This window comes from Rhinolophus hipposideros (genome assembly GCF_964194185.1).
Source record: "Rhinolophus hipposideros genome assembly, chromosome: 23".
Lineage (NCBI taxonomy): Eukaryota > Metazoa > Chordata > Mammalia > Chiroptera > Rhinolophidae > Rhinolophus > Rhinolophus hipposideros.
In genome coordinates, this window is record NC_138069.1 from 36,165,894 (window position 1) to 36,183,036 (window position 17,143).

Sequence of the window (17,143 nt, forward strand, 5' to 3'; positions counted from 1 at the left end):
TCTCATTGATTCTCTTTCAAGACAGTTCAGCTTCCTTATAGATACTTCCCCACGTAGAGCCTCTCTTCGGTGGCTTACCCTGCTCTCTTAGGCCCTAACCCGACTACAGTGGGAAAGGATGGGACAGAAGAAGCACTGAGGAGGGAAACTTCTTAAAGAAGTAAACTGCGATTCAATTTCAGACACCCAGACCTTTCTTCTTAGGAGGAGTCCTTTAAATTCCCACCATGGCCACACACACAAATTAGGTTTATTGCCATTTTCATAAGGGGTATGAGAGAGAAGAGAGAAAGGATACCATGTGAAGGCCTTTGGAACCTGGAGAGAGAGGTAAGAAAGATGTGGTGTGCTTTAGATTCAGAAGATTTGGGCCCAAAAGGCTTCAAAACAATTACCTCCATCGTTACAAAGGTCTTCCTCCCTCTGCCATGGCCCAGTCCACCCTGCACTTTGTGTGGTTTAAAAAGAGACAAAGAAAGAGATGGCATGGAGATGGCCGCAGATGAAGAAATAGAATTAGACAGGTGGAAACAAGACAATGGGGGCAATGAGGGTATGTACATGAACTAAGAAAACATACCTGGATTGCACAGAGTTGTAAATTCACTAGACGTCATTGCACTGTACACTTAAAACTGTTGTGGCCTGTGAATTATGCCTCATTAAAGAAAGAAAAATGCAAAGACATCTAGGAATTCTTGCCAGCAAGAAGGCCTTGTGAGTGTGGTCACATCCTACCACTTCTCTGCGTCTCTCTACATCTTAGAAAGGGTGACAGAGGCTCTGCTAGGGAGACTTCCCATCTCTTTTTAGTGCCCCCTTATCCTTTCTCTTCGTTCCTCATCCAGGCTCTGTTTGAGGAGGCACATGTCAGCAGAGTGGTAGCTGTACTTGTTTTGGGTGCTGGAGTGATTAGGGAATTAGTTAGGTAGGCTGCTGATTTAACACACCAACACCCAAAATAAAAGAAAACCACAGAATAGGAATTACTCGAACCCCCCTGCCTTCCCCGAGGCTCTGTCTTTTCTCAATTCATGGCACTCAGCACCTCCTTCTCCCACAGCCTTCAGATCCTGCCGTGTTTTTAAATCATGCCATAAACAGGTTGAGCAGCCAACATTTTAAAGTGCTCCTTAAAACTAAATATTACAAAAATATGAAAATAGCCCAGCAGAACCATCCAGCTCTTGGTTATAAAACACTCGTGATAATCCTATATAAATTTATCTTTAAAATTCTGAAAGATGGAGAGCAATTTGGCTCCATCCAGGGTTGACATTTTTTTTTTTCCTTTTGTGGAAGACGCTTCTAAAAAAAGAAACAGAAAGAAAGAAAGAAAGAAATATATATATATATATTTTTCTTTTTTCCTTGAGGTGGCGTCAGTCCTAAGCCACAGAATGGAAATAACAGCCTAGCTAGTCTTGTTGTAAGCTCAGAGCTAGTTTAGTGTCCTGCAATACTCCCCACCTTGAGGTTGCCTCAGACCCCTTCATACAGGTCAGTGTCACTGGGGATACCATGCATCTGGGGCCCCACTCTGTCTCGCAGCTGCATGTGTCGCCTGCTTCTCCGACTCTTTCCAAGGCAGGCATGGGCCCCACATTGAGGCTGGCCCAGCGGCTGTCCTGTGGCCTTGCTTCCCCCGTTGCATGGCCCCCTGCTACCCCAGCGTGGCCTCATGTCCCTCCTTCTCATCCTCTCCATTTCTCCAACCAGATGGCTGCCCTGATTTGTGCAACGGCAACGGGAGATGCACACTGGGTCAGAACAGCTGGCAGTGTGTCTGCCAGACCGGCTGGAGAGGGCCCGGATGCAATGTTGCCATGGAAACCTCCTGCGCAGATAACAAGGATAATGAGGGAGGTGAGCAAGCGTCTTCTAATTCCCAGCCCCTCAAGAACAGAGCGTTGTATATATGCGGTCGTCATGAGTCATTTTTCCTGAAAGACCTCCCCTATACTATTGTCAAATGTTGTTGTGACATTTCCTTTGAAGCCAATGCAGCGTCCTTGGGCCAATGGGAGGTCCTGGAGATAGACATAAGCTGGAAGCTCTGGGGTTTGATGCTGGCTTTGGATTCTCAATGCGTATTGCCACAGAAAGATAGCTGAGCCCTGACTCTGCCTCTGGGTGACTGTTCCTGCCAGACCCTCAGGGCTGCAAGTTACCACCACAACTGTGCTGATGGTGACACTTCTGTGCCTCATGCCGTGCTAAGACATCACAAGCAATGCAGCCCTTCGTCCTTACCACCCTTTGAGATGCTACCTTACAGATGAGGAAATCGAGGCCTAGAGAGTAGTCAGCTTTTTTTCCTTCTGGTTTAGTAACTTTTGAAAGAAAACTAAGTTGCCAGTGCTAAAATTGGGACCCAAACCCAGCTCTGACTCAAGTCCATGTTCTAACCTGTGGGTGACAAACCACAGCCCCCGGGCCACATCCAGCCCACCACCTACTTCCGTGTTTCCCTGAAAATAAGACCTAGTCGGACAATCGGTTCTAATGCGTCTTTTGGAGCAAAAAATAATATAAGACCCGGTCTTATATGATATATACATATAGTATATGACCAGGTCCTATATTAATTTTTGCTCCAGAAGAGGCATTAGAGCTGATTGTCCGGCTAGGTCTTATTTTCGGGGAAACAGGGTTAGCACGGGCCTCTGAGCAAAAAATGCTTTTTTGTATATAATGGTTTGGGGTGGGGGAATTCTAAAGAGGAATGACATTTCATGACACATGAAACTCTGTGGAATTTAAATTTGAGTGTCCATGTATGACGTTTTATTGGGACGTAGCCATGCCTGTTATTTTGTGTGTTGGCTGTAACTGCTTTTACCTGAAAAGTCACTGCCAGGTCATTCATTGGACAGAGACCACAGGGCAGACAAAGCCTAAGGTATTTATTCTCCAACCCTTCATAGGGAAAGTTCGCTGACCCCGGTTTTACCCTCTGCGCTGAATTGTCCTGTGATACTCCCTGATGGAGTGCTAAGATTGTGGGGCTACATGGGATTGTGGTAGCATGTGGGCCACCTGATTTCCTAAGAATACCACGCCACGTTCCCCAAACAGTAGTGCAGGTCTGGTATCCACACCCACCAAAATTGTTTCAGGTGTAAGAGGATCCATGAGCCTGATTAGTTAACGAAAGTGTGTATAACCCTGCTGTACCCCTATCACTATGCTCTGGGAATGTCAGTCCCCTGCCCTCATGGCCCCAAGGGGACAGTTTCGGTGGCATTCGGAGTGAGATGCAATCTATCCAGGTAATGACTGAAAGTGTGAGACACTCTGTTTTTATTTTTCCTCTTTCTCTTAATAGACATTTTGCAACTTCCATCATCTATTATTGCAGTTGTACATGCATATAATTCGTAAATAACCAAATGCTCATGCACTGATAGGAGTACACCAGTCAGAAAAAGTATATAGACCTGATGGGGCTCACAGAGCTCCTGTTCATTCATTTACCTTCCTGAAAGAGAGCCGAAATAGAAGGCACTTTAATTCATGCTTGAATGAGGTGAGACATAACTACATAATGCATTTCTTTCTTCCCAAGAGTGAGAGTCAAAATCGCACTAGTTTTCTTGGGAAGGTTCAGTGTTTTTGCTTCTGGTCCCTGATGATTTCTCTGAGCACAGCCGTTGCTAACAAATCAGCTTCTTCCTCTTCCAGAAAGGAGCTGCCATCCTGGCTGCCGGCCCTGTTGCGGGTGTCAGCAGCTGAACCAAAGGGTTGGAAGGCTGCACATAGGGGAGGGGGACTCAGTCTCCTGACTGAGCCTTGCTCAGCCCACCTCCCTCTCTACGGGCCCTACCCCTAATCCAGGCTCCCACCAGAAGAAAACCAAATTCCTGAGGGCGTGGGGCTGGAGGAGACACAGTAGGTAGGACTCTACACCCTTTCTCCTGCCTACTGACGGACCCCACGGACCCCACGCACAGGTCAGGGTCCCTTGTGGTGAGCAGAAGCAGAGCGTCAGAAAGGCAGGGCACAAAAGCAAATGAGGCAGTGATTGTGCTCAAGACAATAATGGCCTTGTTATGGGAGCTGTTAAAGTGAATCTCCCAAGGAAGTAATTAACCATGAAGAAAAAAAAGGCTCTGTATGGTGTTTATAAAAAGAAACTCCCAGTTAATTTAGAGTTGCTTATGTCAGGTGAGATGCAGACCCGGATTCCCTCTCACCTGGTATTAGCAACTCACAATTAACTGAGTTCTTTTTTTGGAGGAGACTCCTCTGTGCAGAGTATCCTTTTTATGGTTAATTACTTCCCTAGGAGGTGTGCTAAGCACTTTGCTGTTTATTGATAAATATTAAAGTTACTCCTCATCTACTCCAGATCCCACCCGGCAGCGCACTAATTATATGACGGTTTCAGTTGCTGTGGGTGGGGGTAGGAGTTGTGCAGCAGGCTGTGTCTTGCTTTGGGAATTCTCAGGAAGGGCTGTGTGGGTTTCTAAACCTGGAGGTGCGTCAGAAGAAGCACCAGGCAAAGCATTCTGCACGTAGGCCTGGGAGCAGCTGCAATGAACACGTTTGTTATAAACCTCATGAATGGGGAACATAATGGAGCGCTCTTCCAAAGTGAGCTGGAAGAGGCAAATCATTTTCCCATCTAGGAAGACTTAGAGTTTTTTTAAAAAAAAATAAATCGCAGTTTAAAACGATAGTTGTTGTTTTTTTTTTTAAACTGAGATAGCTACAGATAGAAATATGAATATAGATACAGAAGTCCTTAACCGCCTTTTTTGACCTGGGTTCCTCCATGAGAGAATTAAGCCCTGCTGCTTTATAACCACTAGGAGTTCCAAAACTCTAGATTACAGCAACACCACTCAGAGGGCTTGATTAAATACAGATTGCTAAATCCTCCCCCCAGGGACTCTCCCTCCCCCCCATCCCACCCCACCCCTCCGGTCCCCCAGAGTTTCTTATTCCATGGGTCTGGGGTGCGATGCAAGAATTTGAATTTCTAGTAAATTTCCAGGTAATGCTGATGCGGGTTCTCTTTGAAAACTGTCCTAAGAGGTCCACCGCATGGCATGAATTAACTTCTGTCCTATGCATCCAGAATAGCACTAGCTAAGTACCTTCCTTGGACAACCTGAGAAAACGTCCACTCGAACATTTTCCGTGTTCTGTGGTATTTGGTTGAGAAACCCTATTGGGAAAAGCTGCCTTAGGATAACCCACAAGACCAATTTCTGCCAATTCCCTACCTTCTTACTCCCATCACTGTTAAAGTCTCCCAACGTCCCGAGCTATGTGACCACTAACTTAACCTCAAGAGACAGTGGCTGCTTCGGAAGGGACAAGCTTTACCTGCCATTGCCCCTAAAAAGAAGGAGAATCGATTCAGGCAAACATGCCGACAAGCAGGCTGTCTTTTTTCATAGTGAGAGATCTTCCCGTGAACTGCTCACCCCAATTTGAAAAAGAAGAGACTCAAAGAAATATTTTTGCTTACAGAAGACAAACACCGGCTCATTAAAGCCTGAGAATACACACAACATGTGTACCAAGTGACAGGCGAATAATATTTAATTATCACCACCAAGACAGAGGTGTGAGATTTAGTTCACCACAGCCACGGGTAGGAGAAAGGGTGTAGATTCCCTCTAAAAGTGGGAACCACGAGGTGGGGAGGTGTTGCTAGGCCTGCTGGCCTGGAAAGACAGTCCGTACTCCTTTCTTACACCCCTTTATCACCCCGAACTTAGAGTCGGGGCCCCCAGCCCTCTGTCTATACAAAGCCCAACTCCCATCATTTCAAGCCAGACCGGGAGTCTGTCTGAAGCCCCCATGGAATCCTAGAGATGCCCTTTCCAGTCTGTGGAGAGAGGCCCGGAGGTAGAGCGGGTAGGAGAATGCCCTTTCTAAGCTGAGCTTGTGCATACGTCCCCACGGCATCACATCCCTCGTGCTCCACAGGAGCTGTCTCTGCTTCCCCTCCGTTCTGCTTCAACACACCACTGAAATTAGACCTTGTGTCCCTTCTCCTGTCACTTCTCTGGTTTCTGAATAGGGGACACGGTCACATCCTATGGTTAAGAGCCTGGGCTCAGGAGTCAGTCTTTGTATCCCACTTCTGCAAGTCACTTTACTGCTCCAAATCTCGGTTTTCTTGTCTGTGAAATGGGCATGTTAATGCCACCTCGGTTAGCAGGTGTGAAGTTTCAGTGAGAAAATACAGGCAATACAAAGATGCCTGGCTCATAGGATGTCCCCGTGTGTTTGGCTGCTGCTAGCTTTAACATTATTTGTATTGATGTTGCTATTTTCTAGAACAAATGCTGCATCCACACAGATGGAGCCCAATCATTAATTTTCCCACAGTAGGTAACCAAGGTTCTAACTTGTGCTTATCAAACTTGAGCATCGCATAACCACACTGGAGAACTTGTTAAAAATTTAGATTTCCAGGCCCCCATCTATGAAATTCTAATTTATTAGGTCAGATATGAGACCCAGGACTCTGCATTTTGACTAAGCACCCCAGAGAATTCTGACACAAGCGGTCTGCCGACCACTTTTTGAGAAAAACTTTAAACCAAGGACTTCCCTGAGTAGGGTGATCGACCCAATGTCATAGCACCTGTGCCCCTAACACCAACCCCTAGAATTCCCAGAACACAAGTGAGCAGAGAATTTTATTTCAAGAAGAGATGAGTAATTGAAAAAAACTGTCAACATATTGTCACATTTAGTTCCTGAGTGAATAACTTTAGTATATTGTCTTGTTTTTAACTTTAGTATAATTTAGAAGTGCTCTGTATTCCTAGTTGGAGAGGTGATTGATGTTTGTTTCCAAATTTAAAAAGCCTTTAACTTTCTGTCATTATGTATGAATCTGTCCATCCATCCATCCATCCATCTATCCATCCATCCATCTATCCATTAGCTATTCATTTATGGTTTAACAAGCATGTGTTGAGAGTTTACTAAATATTAGACATTGGAAATAGGCCTTTACAAATATTAAGACACTTATGACCATGTCCACAAAGAGCTCACATCCATCTGAAAAGATAAGATGTATCGAAACATAATTTATTATTATTATTATTATTATTATTATTATTACTCTTATCATCCAGCATGAGAGCTGACAGGAGTGGAAGGCTGTCTCAGCAGGAGTGCAGAGAGGACAGTGTCATGGAGTGTGGGTGTCAGCTGCAGGACATGACAGAAAGCCTGTCACAGTGTTGAACCCAGGGTCTTCAGCCTGTCTCCCTGGCGAGTCCTCAGAACCACAGCTGTGTGTGATTAGTAATCCCTGGTGGGGGCAGTTTCTACATTTCTCTCCCTAAATTAAGGACTCGTCTCAACCTGGTCCTCAGAACAGTATTTCCCAGCCCACTTCCGTCTGTGAGGCTTGGTTCCTTGTTTCACTCCAAAGGCAGTTGCCTTGGGTTAAGAGATGTGGATACTGGCCTGAGCTCCAGCCTCTACCGCCAGGTCTAAATGAGGAGAAATAACCCTGGATTCTGTCCAAAGCACTTGGAACAGATGGAAGCCCCTCCACCCCCCCGCCCACTGCCTCCTGTCCCTCCCTCCTCATCCCATAACCACCCAAATCGGCTTGACATGATTCAGGGATGCTACTCCCGCATTTATCTCAATTGTTAATTAATAACTCACCTTGGCTGTGCATTGAGCAGAGCCAAGCTCAGGACTTCAGGGACTCTGGAAGAGTTATGGTTCTCAAGTCCAAATCGTCTCGTTTCTTCATCCAATAAGAGATAAGGCTTGTTGAATACATTGTAAATGCCTTGATTAATGTGTGTAAATCATGCTGATGGATTGGTTGGGTGGGGGACAGCTTAAAAGTGCAGCATTACTCAGTTAATTGGGTTGGATTGAGGATTCCCCTTGTAGTCCAAAGACCTTGTGGCAAAGGTAGCTGGAGCCATAAAGAGTCCCCGATTAGCTTCCAGAGAGGAAAGCAATGTATCTAATGCTTAGGAGGAGAGCATGGCCTTGAGGCCACTGCAATCTGGCCAGACGCTGGGTCTCTCTTCTTTGGGAGGAAAGCAGAACGAGTCCCACCTGAAATCCTAGAGGGGCCACATGACAATCCTTTCAGGGCACTGAAAGGAATCTGGATTCTGGATCTTTCATTTGAAATAAGAGCTTGACTTTCTGGGCATATTTGACTAGAGAATCATAGGATTAGGAAACTAAAGGTTGAGGTTCAGTTTTCTATTATTCTATAGGGGTTTTATAAAATAGAACCCATTCTCCATCGCATGTGAAAGCTATGACTAGTAAATTTTTGAGGGCTTGCATGCAATGACCACTGCGCTGAGCTTAGTACCTATGTGGGTCATGAGAGCAGGCAGCCAGTGGGCCGCCCGTGCCCTCTGTTCCTTCCCACAGCAGCCAGAGGGTTAGTTTTCTATTGTAAATCAGATCACACCCTGCCCTCAAAGGGCTTCTCATGTAGTGAGAGTCAAAATCAAGTGTTTTGCCTTGGCCTAGAGGGCCTTCTGTGACGCGTCCCCTCCTTCTCTCTCACTTGTCCCCACTGCCCTCTGCAGCAGCTCTGCTATATCCATCCACTCTGGCCGGTCTAGTCCCACCTCAGGGTCTTTGCTGGTTCAGGGCCAGAAATGCTCCAAGCTGGGCATTTGCGCAACTGTCTCTCCTAGTTCTCAGCTCAAACACACTCCCCACAGAGGCCTGTCCGGACCTATACAGTCCACCTCCCATTCTCTCCCTCCCATCACAGCAGTGTCGCACTCGTAAATTGCCCCATCTGTATCTTTCTTGTATATTGTCTGTTTCTTCACACCAGACATTCAAGTTCTGTGAGACTATCTCATCATAGGTTTTCCATTTCACAGATAAGAATACATAGGCTCCAGAAGGTAATATTCAAAATAGGCCTTTCAGCTGACCTCTATGATACACCGCTCTTCTACGTTAAAGCCAGCCTCTCATTTCTTCTAAAACACTAACAAAATTTGGAAGCTGCTGCTGAAGAAGCTTCACACACGTTCAGAATTGGTATTGTTGCAAAGAAACCTCAGGAAAAAAATCACCTCGTAGACTTTCCCATTGCAAACCTTTGCCCAGTACATTGGACCTTGGAATTTGTTGTTTGAAAAGGAAAAAGTATGTCAAGTTCATGAGTTTACCTAGCATAGCACCTTCAGTGTTTTCTAATCAAGTCTTTAGTAGTTTAAATGGTTATTAAGTGTCTCTTAAGGGATTATATTTTTCCCTGATTAGATGACAGATCAAATATTCATCATCAAATTGTGATTAAAATGAATAATCTACAAAAATGTTAATAATTTAAATCACTATGTACTTATTTTAGGAAATGAAAGGATCAAAACACAGATCCTTAACTGGTGGCCAAGAGGTAACATTTCTATCATGACTATATTTTGTCTTGGCCAGAGAAACTGCCTAGATTGCAACAAGTACGCTCTTGGCTTGTGTGACAAGCATTTGCATAAAGTCTCGATGGCCTGGTGACATGATTAGCTGTTGCCTCCACAATACCCCATCCCCCTCCGTCCAGGTGCAATTTCGCTTTCCAGAGCATTGGCCATGTCTGGAGTCACTATGGAGGATGGGAAGAGGAGCTATTGGCATGTAGTGGGCAGAGGCCTAGGACGCTGCTAAATACTCTTACCCTACAGGCACAGGACGACCTCCACCACAAAGAATGAGCCAACCCAAAATGTCAGTAATGCCAAGGTTGAGAAACCTGGGGCATCTCCCAGGAACACACCGGAAGGGTCTGGATGGTCCCGGAACGGGGTGTGTCTGCTGACGTGACAGAGGACCTAAGGCCAGATGCATGAAGCACTGACCAGGGCCAGGCCTTTACCCACATTGCCCAAATAAACCATGACAATAGCCCTCAAGAGCCCCAAGAGCCTCTTTTATCCTTTCCATAGAAGCAGAAACAAAGGGCCGGAGAGGTGAAGGGACTTATTCAGGTCCCGCAGCTGAAGCGTGGCCACGCCAGGAGTCAGAGCCCAGGCCAAGGGCCCTCCTTTGTGGGCCGTTCACAGCACCTGAATGTGGAGCCCGGGGTCAGAGCAGGGCAGACTGGGCATGTTCACACCCTCAGCCCCTCAGAAGCACGGGTTCTGCAGCATTCTGGAAAAGAGCATTGGCGTTAGCTTTTCCCCAGGTTGGGCTTTGGTATGCTTTCTGGCCACAAGTGCGTTATGCCCTAGAAGGCAGGGGGTGAGCAGGGGGGAGTCAAGCAGCTGGACTTTAAATTGCAGAGCAGCTCCACAGCAAGAGAAGCTGCCCGAGGCGTGTGCTCTTTGCTTTGACTTTCTGTTTTCTCCACCAGGAGCTCTGGGGGATTGGAGAATGGCCAGCACTATGTGGCCAAATGTGACTCCAAAAAAAAAACCCAAAGCTCTGTGTCCTGTGCTTATTTCTCTCCCCACTCATAGCAAAGACCGCACCTTTCCAAGGGAATTCCCTCCCTTTTCCATTCCTCCAGGTATGTCCTCGTTGATCTGCCCACCCCTCTTTCCGGAACTCTATAACTACAAACACTCAGGGACACTACCTCTTCCATGTATGGGATCATGGAGTCAGGATGTCAGATGCTGAAAGGCTAAAATATCGAGTCCCCAGCTGCTACGAAGCCCAAAGAGGGAAAGTGACTTCTTCAGGGCCCAACAGAGCATAGCAGATCAGGCCAGAGGCCTGGTTTCCTGGCTTTAAACCCAGTGTTCTTTCCTCCATGTCATGGTGTTCCCAAAGGGACCCGGTCACTCTCCGGAGGATGGGTGCCTGGCATTACTGGTATGAGTTGATCTGTCTCAGATTCAGGACCTAGACAGGATGAGCGGAGGTACCTGGGCACCTGAGAGTGAGCACCTTTTCTAAGCTGGCACCTAAGTGAGCCTCAGTCTCCTCACCTTGTCCAGGCCCTACTCAGACCTCTGGTCCGTGATGGTGATGACAGCAAATACCTCCTCCCAAACCAGCCGCACTCTTGGACAGAACCACGCCCCCACACACCAAGAAAAATCATTTATTTGTTCAGCAAATATATACCAGAGCCTCTTTCTGCATGAATGAATGAGATCCAGAGTCTGCCCACAAACTATCCACAGTGTGGTGGTGGGTGAAACACACGTGGAACCAGCCGGTACACTGCTGTGTGCTAAGGGTCCATGGCAGAAGTAAGGCCCAGGGGCTATGGCAGCCCAGAGGAGGGGCAGCTAGGTTTGCAGTCAGATAAAGCTACAGAGGAATTAGGTAAGCAAAGAGGGAAGGGCATTGTGGGCAAACCAAATGGCAAAGGCACAGAGGCAAGAGACAGCAGTGCATCATGGGGGACCTCTGAGAAGGTTGATGTCGCTAGGCTGGGGGAGGGGTCTAGGTAACCGGGCTCGTGTGCCGTGCTGGGCAGGGTGCACTGGACCTCGAGGATTTGCTTTGCCTTGCTCATTAGCATCCTGGGCTCCAAAATCGCAACCACACCTCTTCCCTCAGACAGACTGCTGGCGTAGCTGGTGGAATTCTTCCTACACATACACGCTCACAACACGGAAGAACGAGAGACCTTTGTTTATGTCTCCTCTACTGCACTCAGGCATTCTCTCACCATGGGGGGAAGAGGGAGCCTGACAGCGTGGGGAAGAGGCTTTGGGATCAGGGAGCTCGGGGTGCACATCCTGGCTCTCCCCGATTCACAGGATGAGCATAAGCCAGTCTCTGTATCCCTCCGAGCCTCAGTTTTGGTCTCTGTAAAGTGGGGCTAATGATGGTTCCTACCTCATAGGACGCTGTGAGGCTTAGATGAGGTAACACATGCCGAACGCTTAGCACCAGGATTCTCTTGGGTCAGTGAGCATCAGAATTGCGGGGAAGGGGTAATGCACAGAGTGCTGGGCCCCACTCCCCGAGCTTCTGATTCAGCAGATCTGGTGTGGGGCCCGAGGGTGTGTGTTTGTAACAAGTGCCCAGATGTTGCGACACTGTGAGAACCACCGACCTGACACAATCCGTGTCATTTTTAGGGGAGCTCAAGTGCTGGCAGAGAGTGATGTCTCTAAGCATGGCAGCCCCAGGCTGCCTAATGGAGAGAGACGGCTCTGTATCCTGAGGCAGTGGCAGTTTGACTGGCGTGTGGACTCTGGGGACATCACTGGGCTCACTGGAGTCACTGCTACAGAGGTGTAGCTGTGGAAGGGGGGGTTCAGGGCTCCAACCTCGCAGGATCTTCCTCCCTTTCAAGGGTGTTGGAACAAACGGCAGCTGGGGAAGAGCACACTGGGAGAGGGTAGGTGGTAGCTGGGCTTGGTCTGTCACACTTGGTGACATTCGCTGCTTCTCCCATCGCCCCTTAGGACAGCACTTGATGCTGTGCCCTTTATTGCTGGGCTCCTCGGGCTTTGGGGTCAGGCAGACCTGTGTAAATTCTGGCTCTGCTTCTTCCTCGATCAAAGAACCTAACCTCCCCAAGCCTCTGTTCCCTCATCTGTAAACCAGGAACAGCCACGCCAGCCTCATAGGCCTGTTGTGAGATTTGACTAGAAAGTTCATAGCAAGTGCTTTAATGCCACTTGATTTAAATGGCAGTATTAGTATCTCCCTGTGACTTCAGACTCTAAAAACACACTGCCCCCAATCAGAAGCTCACCTTATCGTAAATATTGTACCATCATAACATTCCAAACTCAGAAATCCATCTTTTGGTTCCTGTTCTAACACACCCTTCTTCATCCCACCACCACCGGCTCTGACACAAACCAGGGGCCCCCAAGCTACGTGGCTCACTGACAGATTCCGTCTGGCCTGCGTAGAGTTACAAAAATCTCTGATTCAGTTGGCTTACCTTTAACGAGAGAGGGTTCCATTTAACCAGTGAGATGGTAGGGAGCAGCTTGCTGAAAGTCAGCCGTGAGGCCCTGGCTTGGACACTCGGTTCTCCTAATTCTAAATGCCATGCTCACTCCGAAAGTGGTTGTATGCCAGGTTTGCCTGAGAGGGCCAAGCTGCTGGGCTGGGGTCAGGAAGGGAGAGGGGACTCCAGGGACAAGTCAGATGTGGAAAGGGACACCACAGTCACGGGAGCAAGCTCCTCCCTTTCCTGTTTCTGCCATCCTCTATCGCTCACTCATAGAGCACATGGCACGGGGGAGCAGATCTCGGGAGAATAGGCCAGCCCACTGGCACCTGTCACGCAGTCTTGGCCTTGGGATACACAGCACCAGTGCCTCACTTTCGGACTGTCACGTGGTCTGAGGGGTGATCCTTCCTGGTGCTTTCACATGCCGACTTGGGCTACGCATGTTGCCGTAAAGAAGTGTGGGTGCACCCTTGTCTGGCCCCTCCATTTTCTATTCCTAATCACGCGGGCCATGGTTTCTTAATGTCTTTTCATCTCCACCCAGAGCATGCCACCTTCCTGGGGTGGACGATTGGCCATCCAGCTTCCGGTCTATGACACACAGAGCAGTCAGAAGAATCCTTTTAAAAGTCAGAGCATATCCCGTCCCTGTTCAAAGCTTCCCGGACATCTCACCTCCCAAAGAATGGCATCCAGGTGGCAACAATGCCTTCCTTGGCTCTGCGTAAGTGGGTCCCTGCTTCCACTCGGATCTCACTTCCTCCCTCTATTCTCCCTCATTCGGCCTGACATCCATCTTATTGTTCCTATAAACTCAACAAAACACATTCCCACCCAGGGCATTTGCACCTGCTGTTCCCACTGCCCTGACTGCTCTTCCCCTAGATGTTTCCATGACTTGTTTCCTCACCTCATTTAGGTTTCTACCCAAACATCACTTCTTCAGAGACGCCATCCCTGGCTCCCTGTCTTAAGCAGCAAATCCCCTCCTTCGTCCTTCTCCAACCTGTTGCTTTACTTTCCTTCCAAACTCTATCACTCTCGCAAAGTCTTTTATACATTTATTTGTTTTTTAAAGATTTTATTGGGGGAAGGAGAACAGGACTTTATTGGGGAGCAGTGTGTACTTCCAGGCCTTTTTTCCAAGTTGTTGTCCTTTCAATCTTAGTTGTGGAGGGTGCCATTCAGCTTCAAGTTGTTGTCCTTTCAGTCTTAGTTGTGGAGGGCGCAGCTCAGCTCAAGGTCCAGTTGCCGTTTCTAGTTGCAGGGGGCACAGCCCACCATCCCTTGCAGGAGTCGAACCCACAACCTTGTGGTTGAGAGGATGCGCTCCAACCAACTGAGCCATCCAGGAGCTCAGCAGCAGCTCAGGTCAAGGTGCTGTGTTCAATCTTAGTTGCAGGGGGCACAACCCGCCATCCCTTGTGGGAGTCGAGAAATCGAATCGGCAACCTTGTGGTTGAGAGCCGACTGGCCCATGTGGGAATCAAATCAGCAGCCTTTGGAGTTAGGAGCATGGAGCTCCAACCGCCTGAACCCCTGGGCCAGCCCCCTATATATTTATTTTTTAATTGTCTGTTTCCCCTCTAAATTCTAGGCCCATAACCACAGGGTCCCTCTCTGTCTTGGTCAACGCGTTATTAAATGAATTGAATGAGAGTGAAAGCTTTAATGAGACATATTGAGGATAGGAAGCAGTTGTCTTTTACTCACTAGATGATCTTAGGATGAATAAATTTCATTTTAAACTTTGAAAAAAGCACATACACAAAAACAGACAGTGACACCCAAGTTACTCTCTACCACTGACATCATTTAATTAACGCAAAGAAAATGCAAATGTCAGAGACATCATTTCTTTTCAGTAAGATGAGAACATGCAGTTACGCTGCTCTTCATCTCTGTTATGAGCTGTGGGCTGATGGCACTAGGCAGCTTGCAGTCGTCCTCTAAGATGAGAGGAAAGAGAGGGGCTGGTGAGGAGCACTGTTGAGTGACTCCTTAGTCCTCAAACCACGGCTTGTGCGGCGAGGCATGGAGTGGTGGGGCAAGATCACTAGCAGCTTCCCAACCTTGTCAAGTAACGTATTAACTTGGCTAGGACTGGGTCTCTCCATCTGTAAGACCAGAGTAAACAAGTGGTTGCCATAAGCTAAATGTTCTTGCATGAGGTTTATTTAATCTTTAGTAACAGCCCTATTAAGCTGGTATGATTCTTATTTCCATTTTACTGATGAGGAAACTGAGGCTCAGTAACTAGCCCAAGGCCACACAGCTAGTGTGTTGCTGACTTCCAGACCCTGGAATCATAATTGGCAGTACAATACTGGCTCCTAGTACATGTGAAGATTGGGTGAGGAGGGGAGTGCCTGTAGCATGGCAAAGCCACGTTTAGGAATTAGTACTTTAGATTTCCGTAATCCAGCAGGAGGTTAGTATGATAGCTGAGTCTGGTCCTGTCTCCCCATTGACAGTCTGGGGCACTTCCTTATGCAGCAGGAAGAGAGGCACCATGCCCCCTGCTAATTCTCTCAGCTCCGGAGCTAGCCCTCCCACCTCCCCCTAGGCAGGGTCTCTCCTCAGGCAGAAAGTTACGTTCCAGTTTGTTGCCCAGAGAGGTGTTGGTGGTGACAGTCCTTTTTCTTTCTGAGGGGCCCAGCAGGTCACTGTCTGGCACCCCACCAGGCCGCCACCCCCTGCCAGGCTGGCCGGCACTGCCCATACTTGCTTCTGTCTGACCTGTCAGTGGGCTCCTTGAAATGGAAGTTGATGGGGGTAGGGCGAGGAGTAGACCAGACTGCAAGAGGCCAGAAACTGTGAGCAGAAGGTGAGCATTTGGGGAAATCAGTGGCTGAGATCGGAAGCCCCTGCTCTCTGTTGTCACTGGGCTTTGTAACAGAAAAGGGGAGAGACAGCAGCAGCCAGGATAGAAATCCCTCAGGTACAAAAACATGGCCCTAGGCTAACAAGCGTGAGACGGTACCACAGAGGCCTGTCAGGGAATTCCCAGGGTGCGAAAATCGGATCAAGTGAAATGATTATTCCTAGAGATTCTGTCTGGGTTGAAGAAAGGCAGAGGGATGGAGAGGGCGAAGATGGGAGAGAGAGAGCCAGAGACAGAGTAAAAGAACAACAACCTGAAAATGAAGCTGTTTTTTGAAGCCTCGGCATTTCTTCCCTTAAATCCTCCTGTGATTACACCCAGCCTCCTCTGAAGAAATGAGGGTGGAAGCCAGGAGGTAGGCATTAGAGGTGGACAGCCTAGGGGTGAATCACTCATCCATCTACTAGCTGTGCGATTGTGAGCAAGGCCCTTACCCTCTCTGAGTCTCGGTTTCTTCCTCTACAAAATGGAAATCATGGCACCCACCCGAAAGGGCTCTTGTCAGCCCCACTGGGTAAGGATGCAAGACACAGGCTGGGAAAGCACAGAGGACCTCACGTGGCTGGTAGAGGGGCAGCGCTGCCACCAGTCAGAAGTGTAAGCTGGGTGAAGTTAGAGGCTGGGGCCGAGGGCCAGCTAAAACATTCTGCATCCCCATTTTCCAAAAAAGAAATCGCCCTTCAACATGTATTTAACTTGTTCCTCTTCTGTGTGGCACCGTCCTGCCTTAGATAAAAGAGTGTGGCCCAGGCACGATGGCCCCTGGGTGGAGCCATTCGAATGTCTAACAGTGGCCGACCTCACATGGCAGGATTCAGGACCAGCCCCATCATGGAGAAGCTGCCGGGTCTTTGGGGACTTATGTAACTCCGTCCTACTCCTCCTCTGTAAACGAAGGTGCTGACGATGCCTGCCATTCTGGTGGTGACTTAATGAGGAGATGCCTGTAAAGCGCTTAGATGGTACTAGATGGCACTAGGCCCCCAATAAGCTTTTCATAAGTGCCAGCGATGAGCTCTCAGTAGGCGTGATTGTCACAAATGCTTCACCATCCCTGACTCCCAGGATGCCGTCACCTAGGGCAGGGTCCCTATGCTGAAGTGCCCTGGCTTTGGGAGGCACTGGCAACCCAAGGACACGGGCTCTGAGCTGATGTGCTTGCTAGTAGTGATGATGTGGTTTGTGTTGGACCTGATCACCAGAAAGCCAGCATTTTATGAGCAGGTCAATTAAGCATGGCGCCGCCATTTGTGACTATTGAGTAGGTGAAGGTTCGCCTGGTCCTTCCAAGGATAGAGCCCCCACACGTAGAGTCCTATGTTCTCATGAAGCACTTCCCAACCTATATGGCACGGGACTATTGCAAGGAGATGCTCTGAGCCAAAAGGGGTCCATCATCAGGAAAT

The 17,143-nt window shown here is 48.2% G+C and overlaps 1 protein-coding gene across 12 annotated transcripts in view; it reads left to right on the top strand.

Annotated features, from left to right (window-relative positions):
• TENM2 (teneurin transmembrane protein 2) overlaps positions 1 to 17,143 on the top strand; it is a 1,145,520-nt gene that overhangs the window by 1,047,270 nt on the left and 81,107 nt on the right. For all 12 annotated transcript variants that reach the window (XM_081034975.1, XM_081034979.1, XM_081034980.1 and 9 more), the window contains one exon: positions 1,720 to 1,866. In XM_081034975.1, coding sequence (XP_080891101.1) covers positions 1,720 to 1,866 — 147 coding nt within the window. The remainder of the gene's footprint in view (positions 1 to 1,719; positions 1,867 to 17,143) is intronic.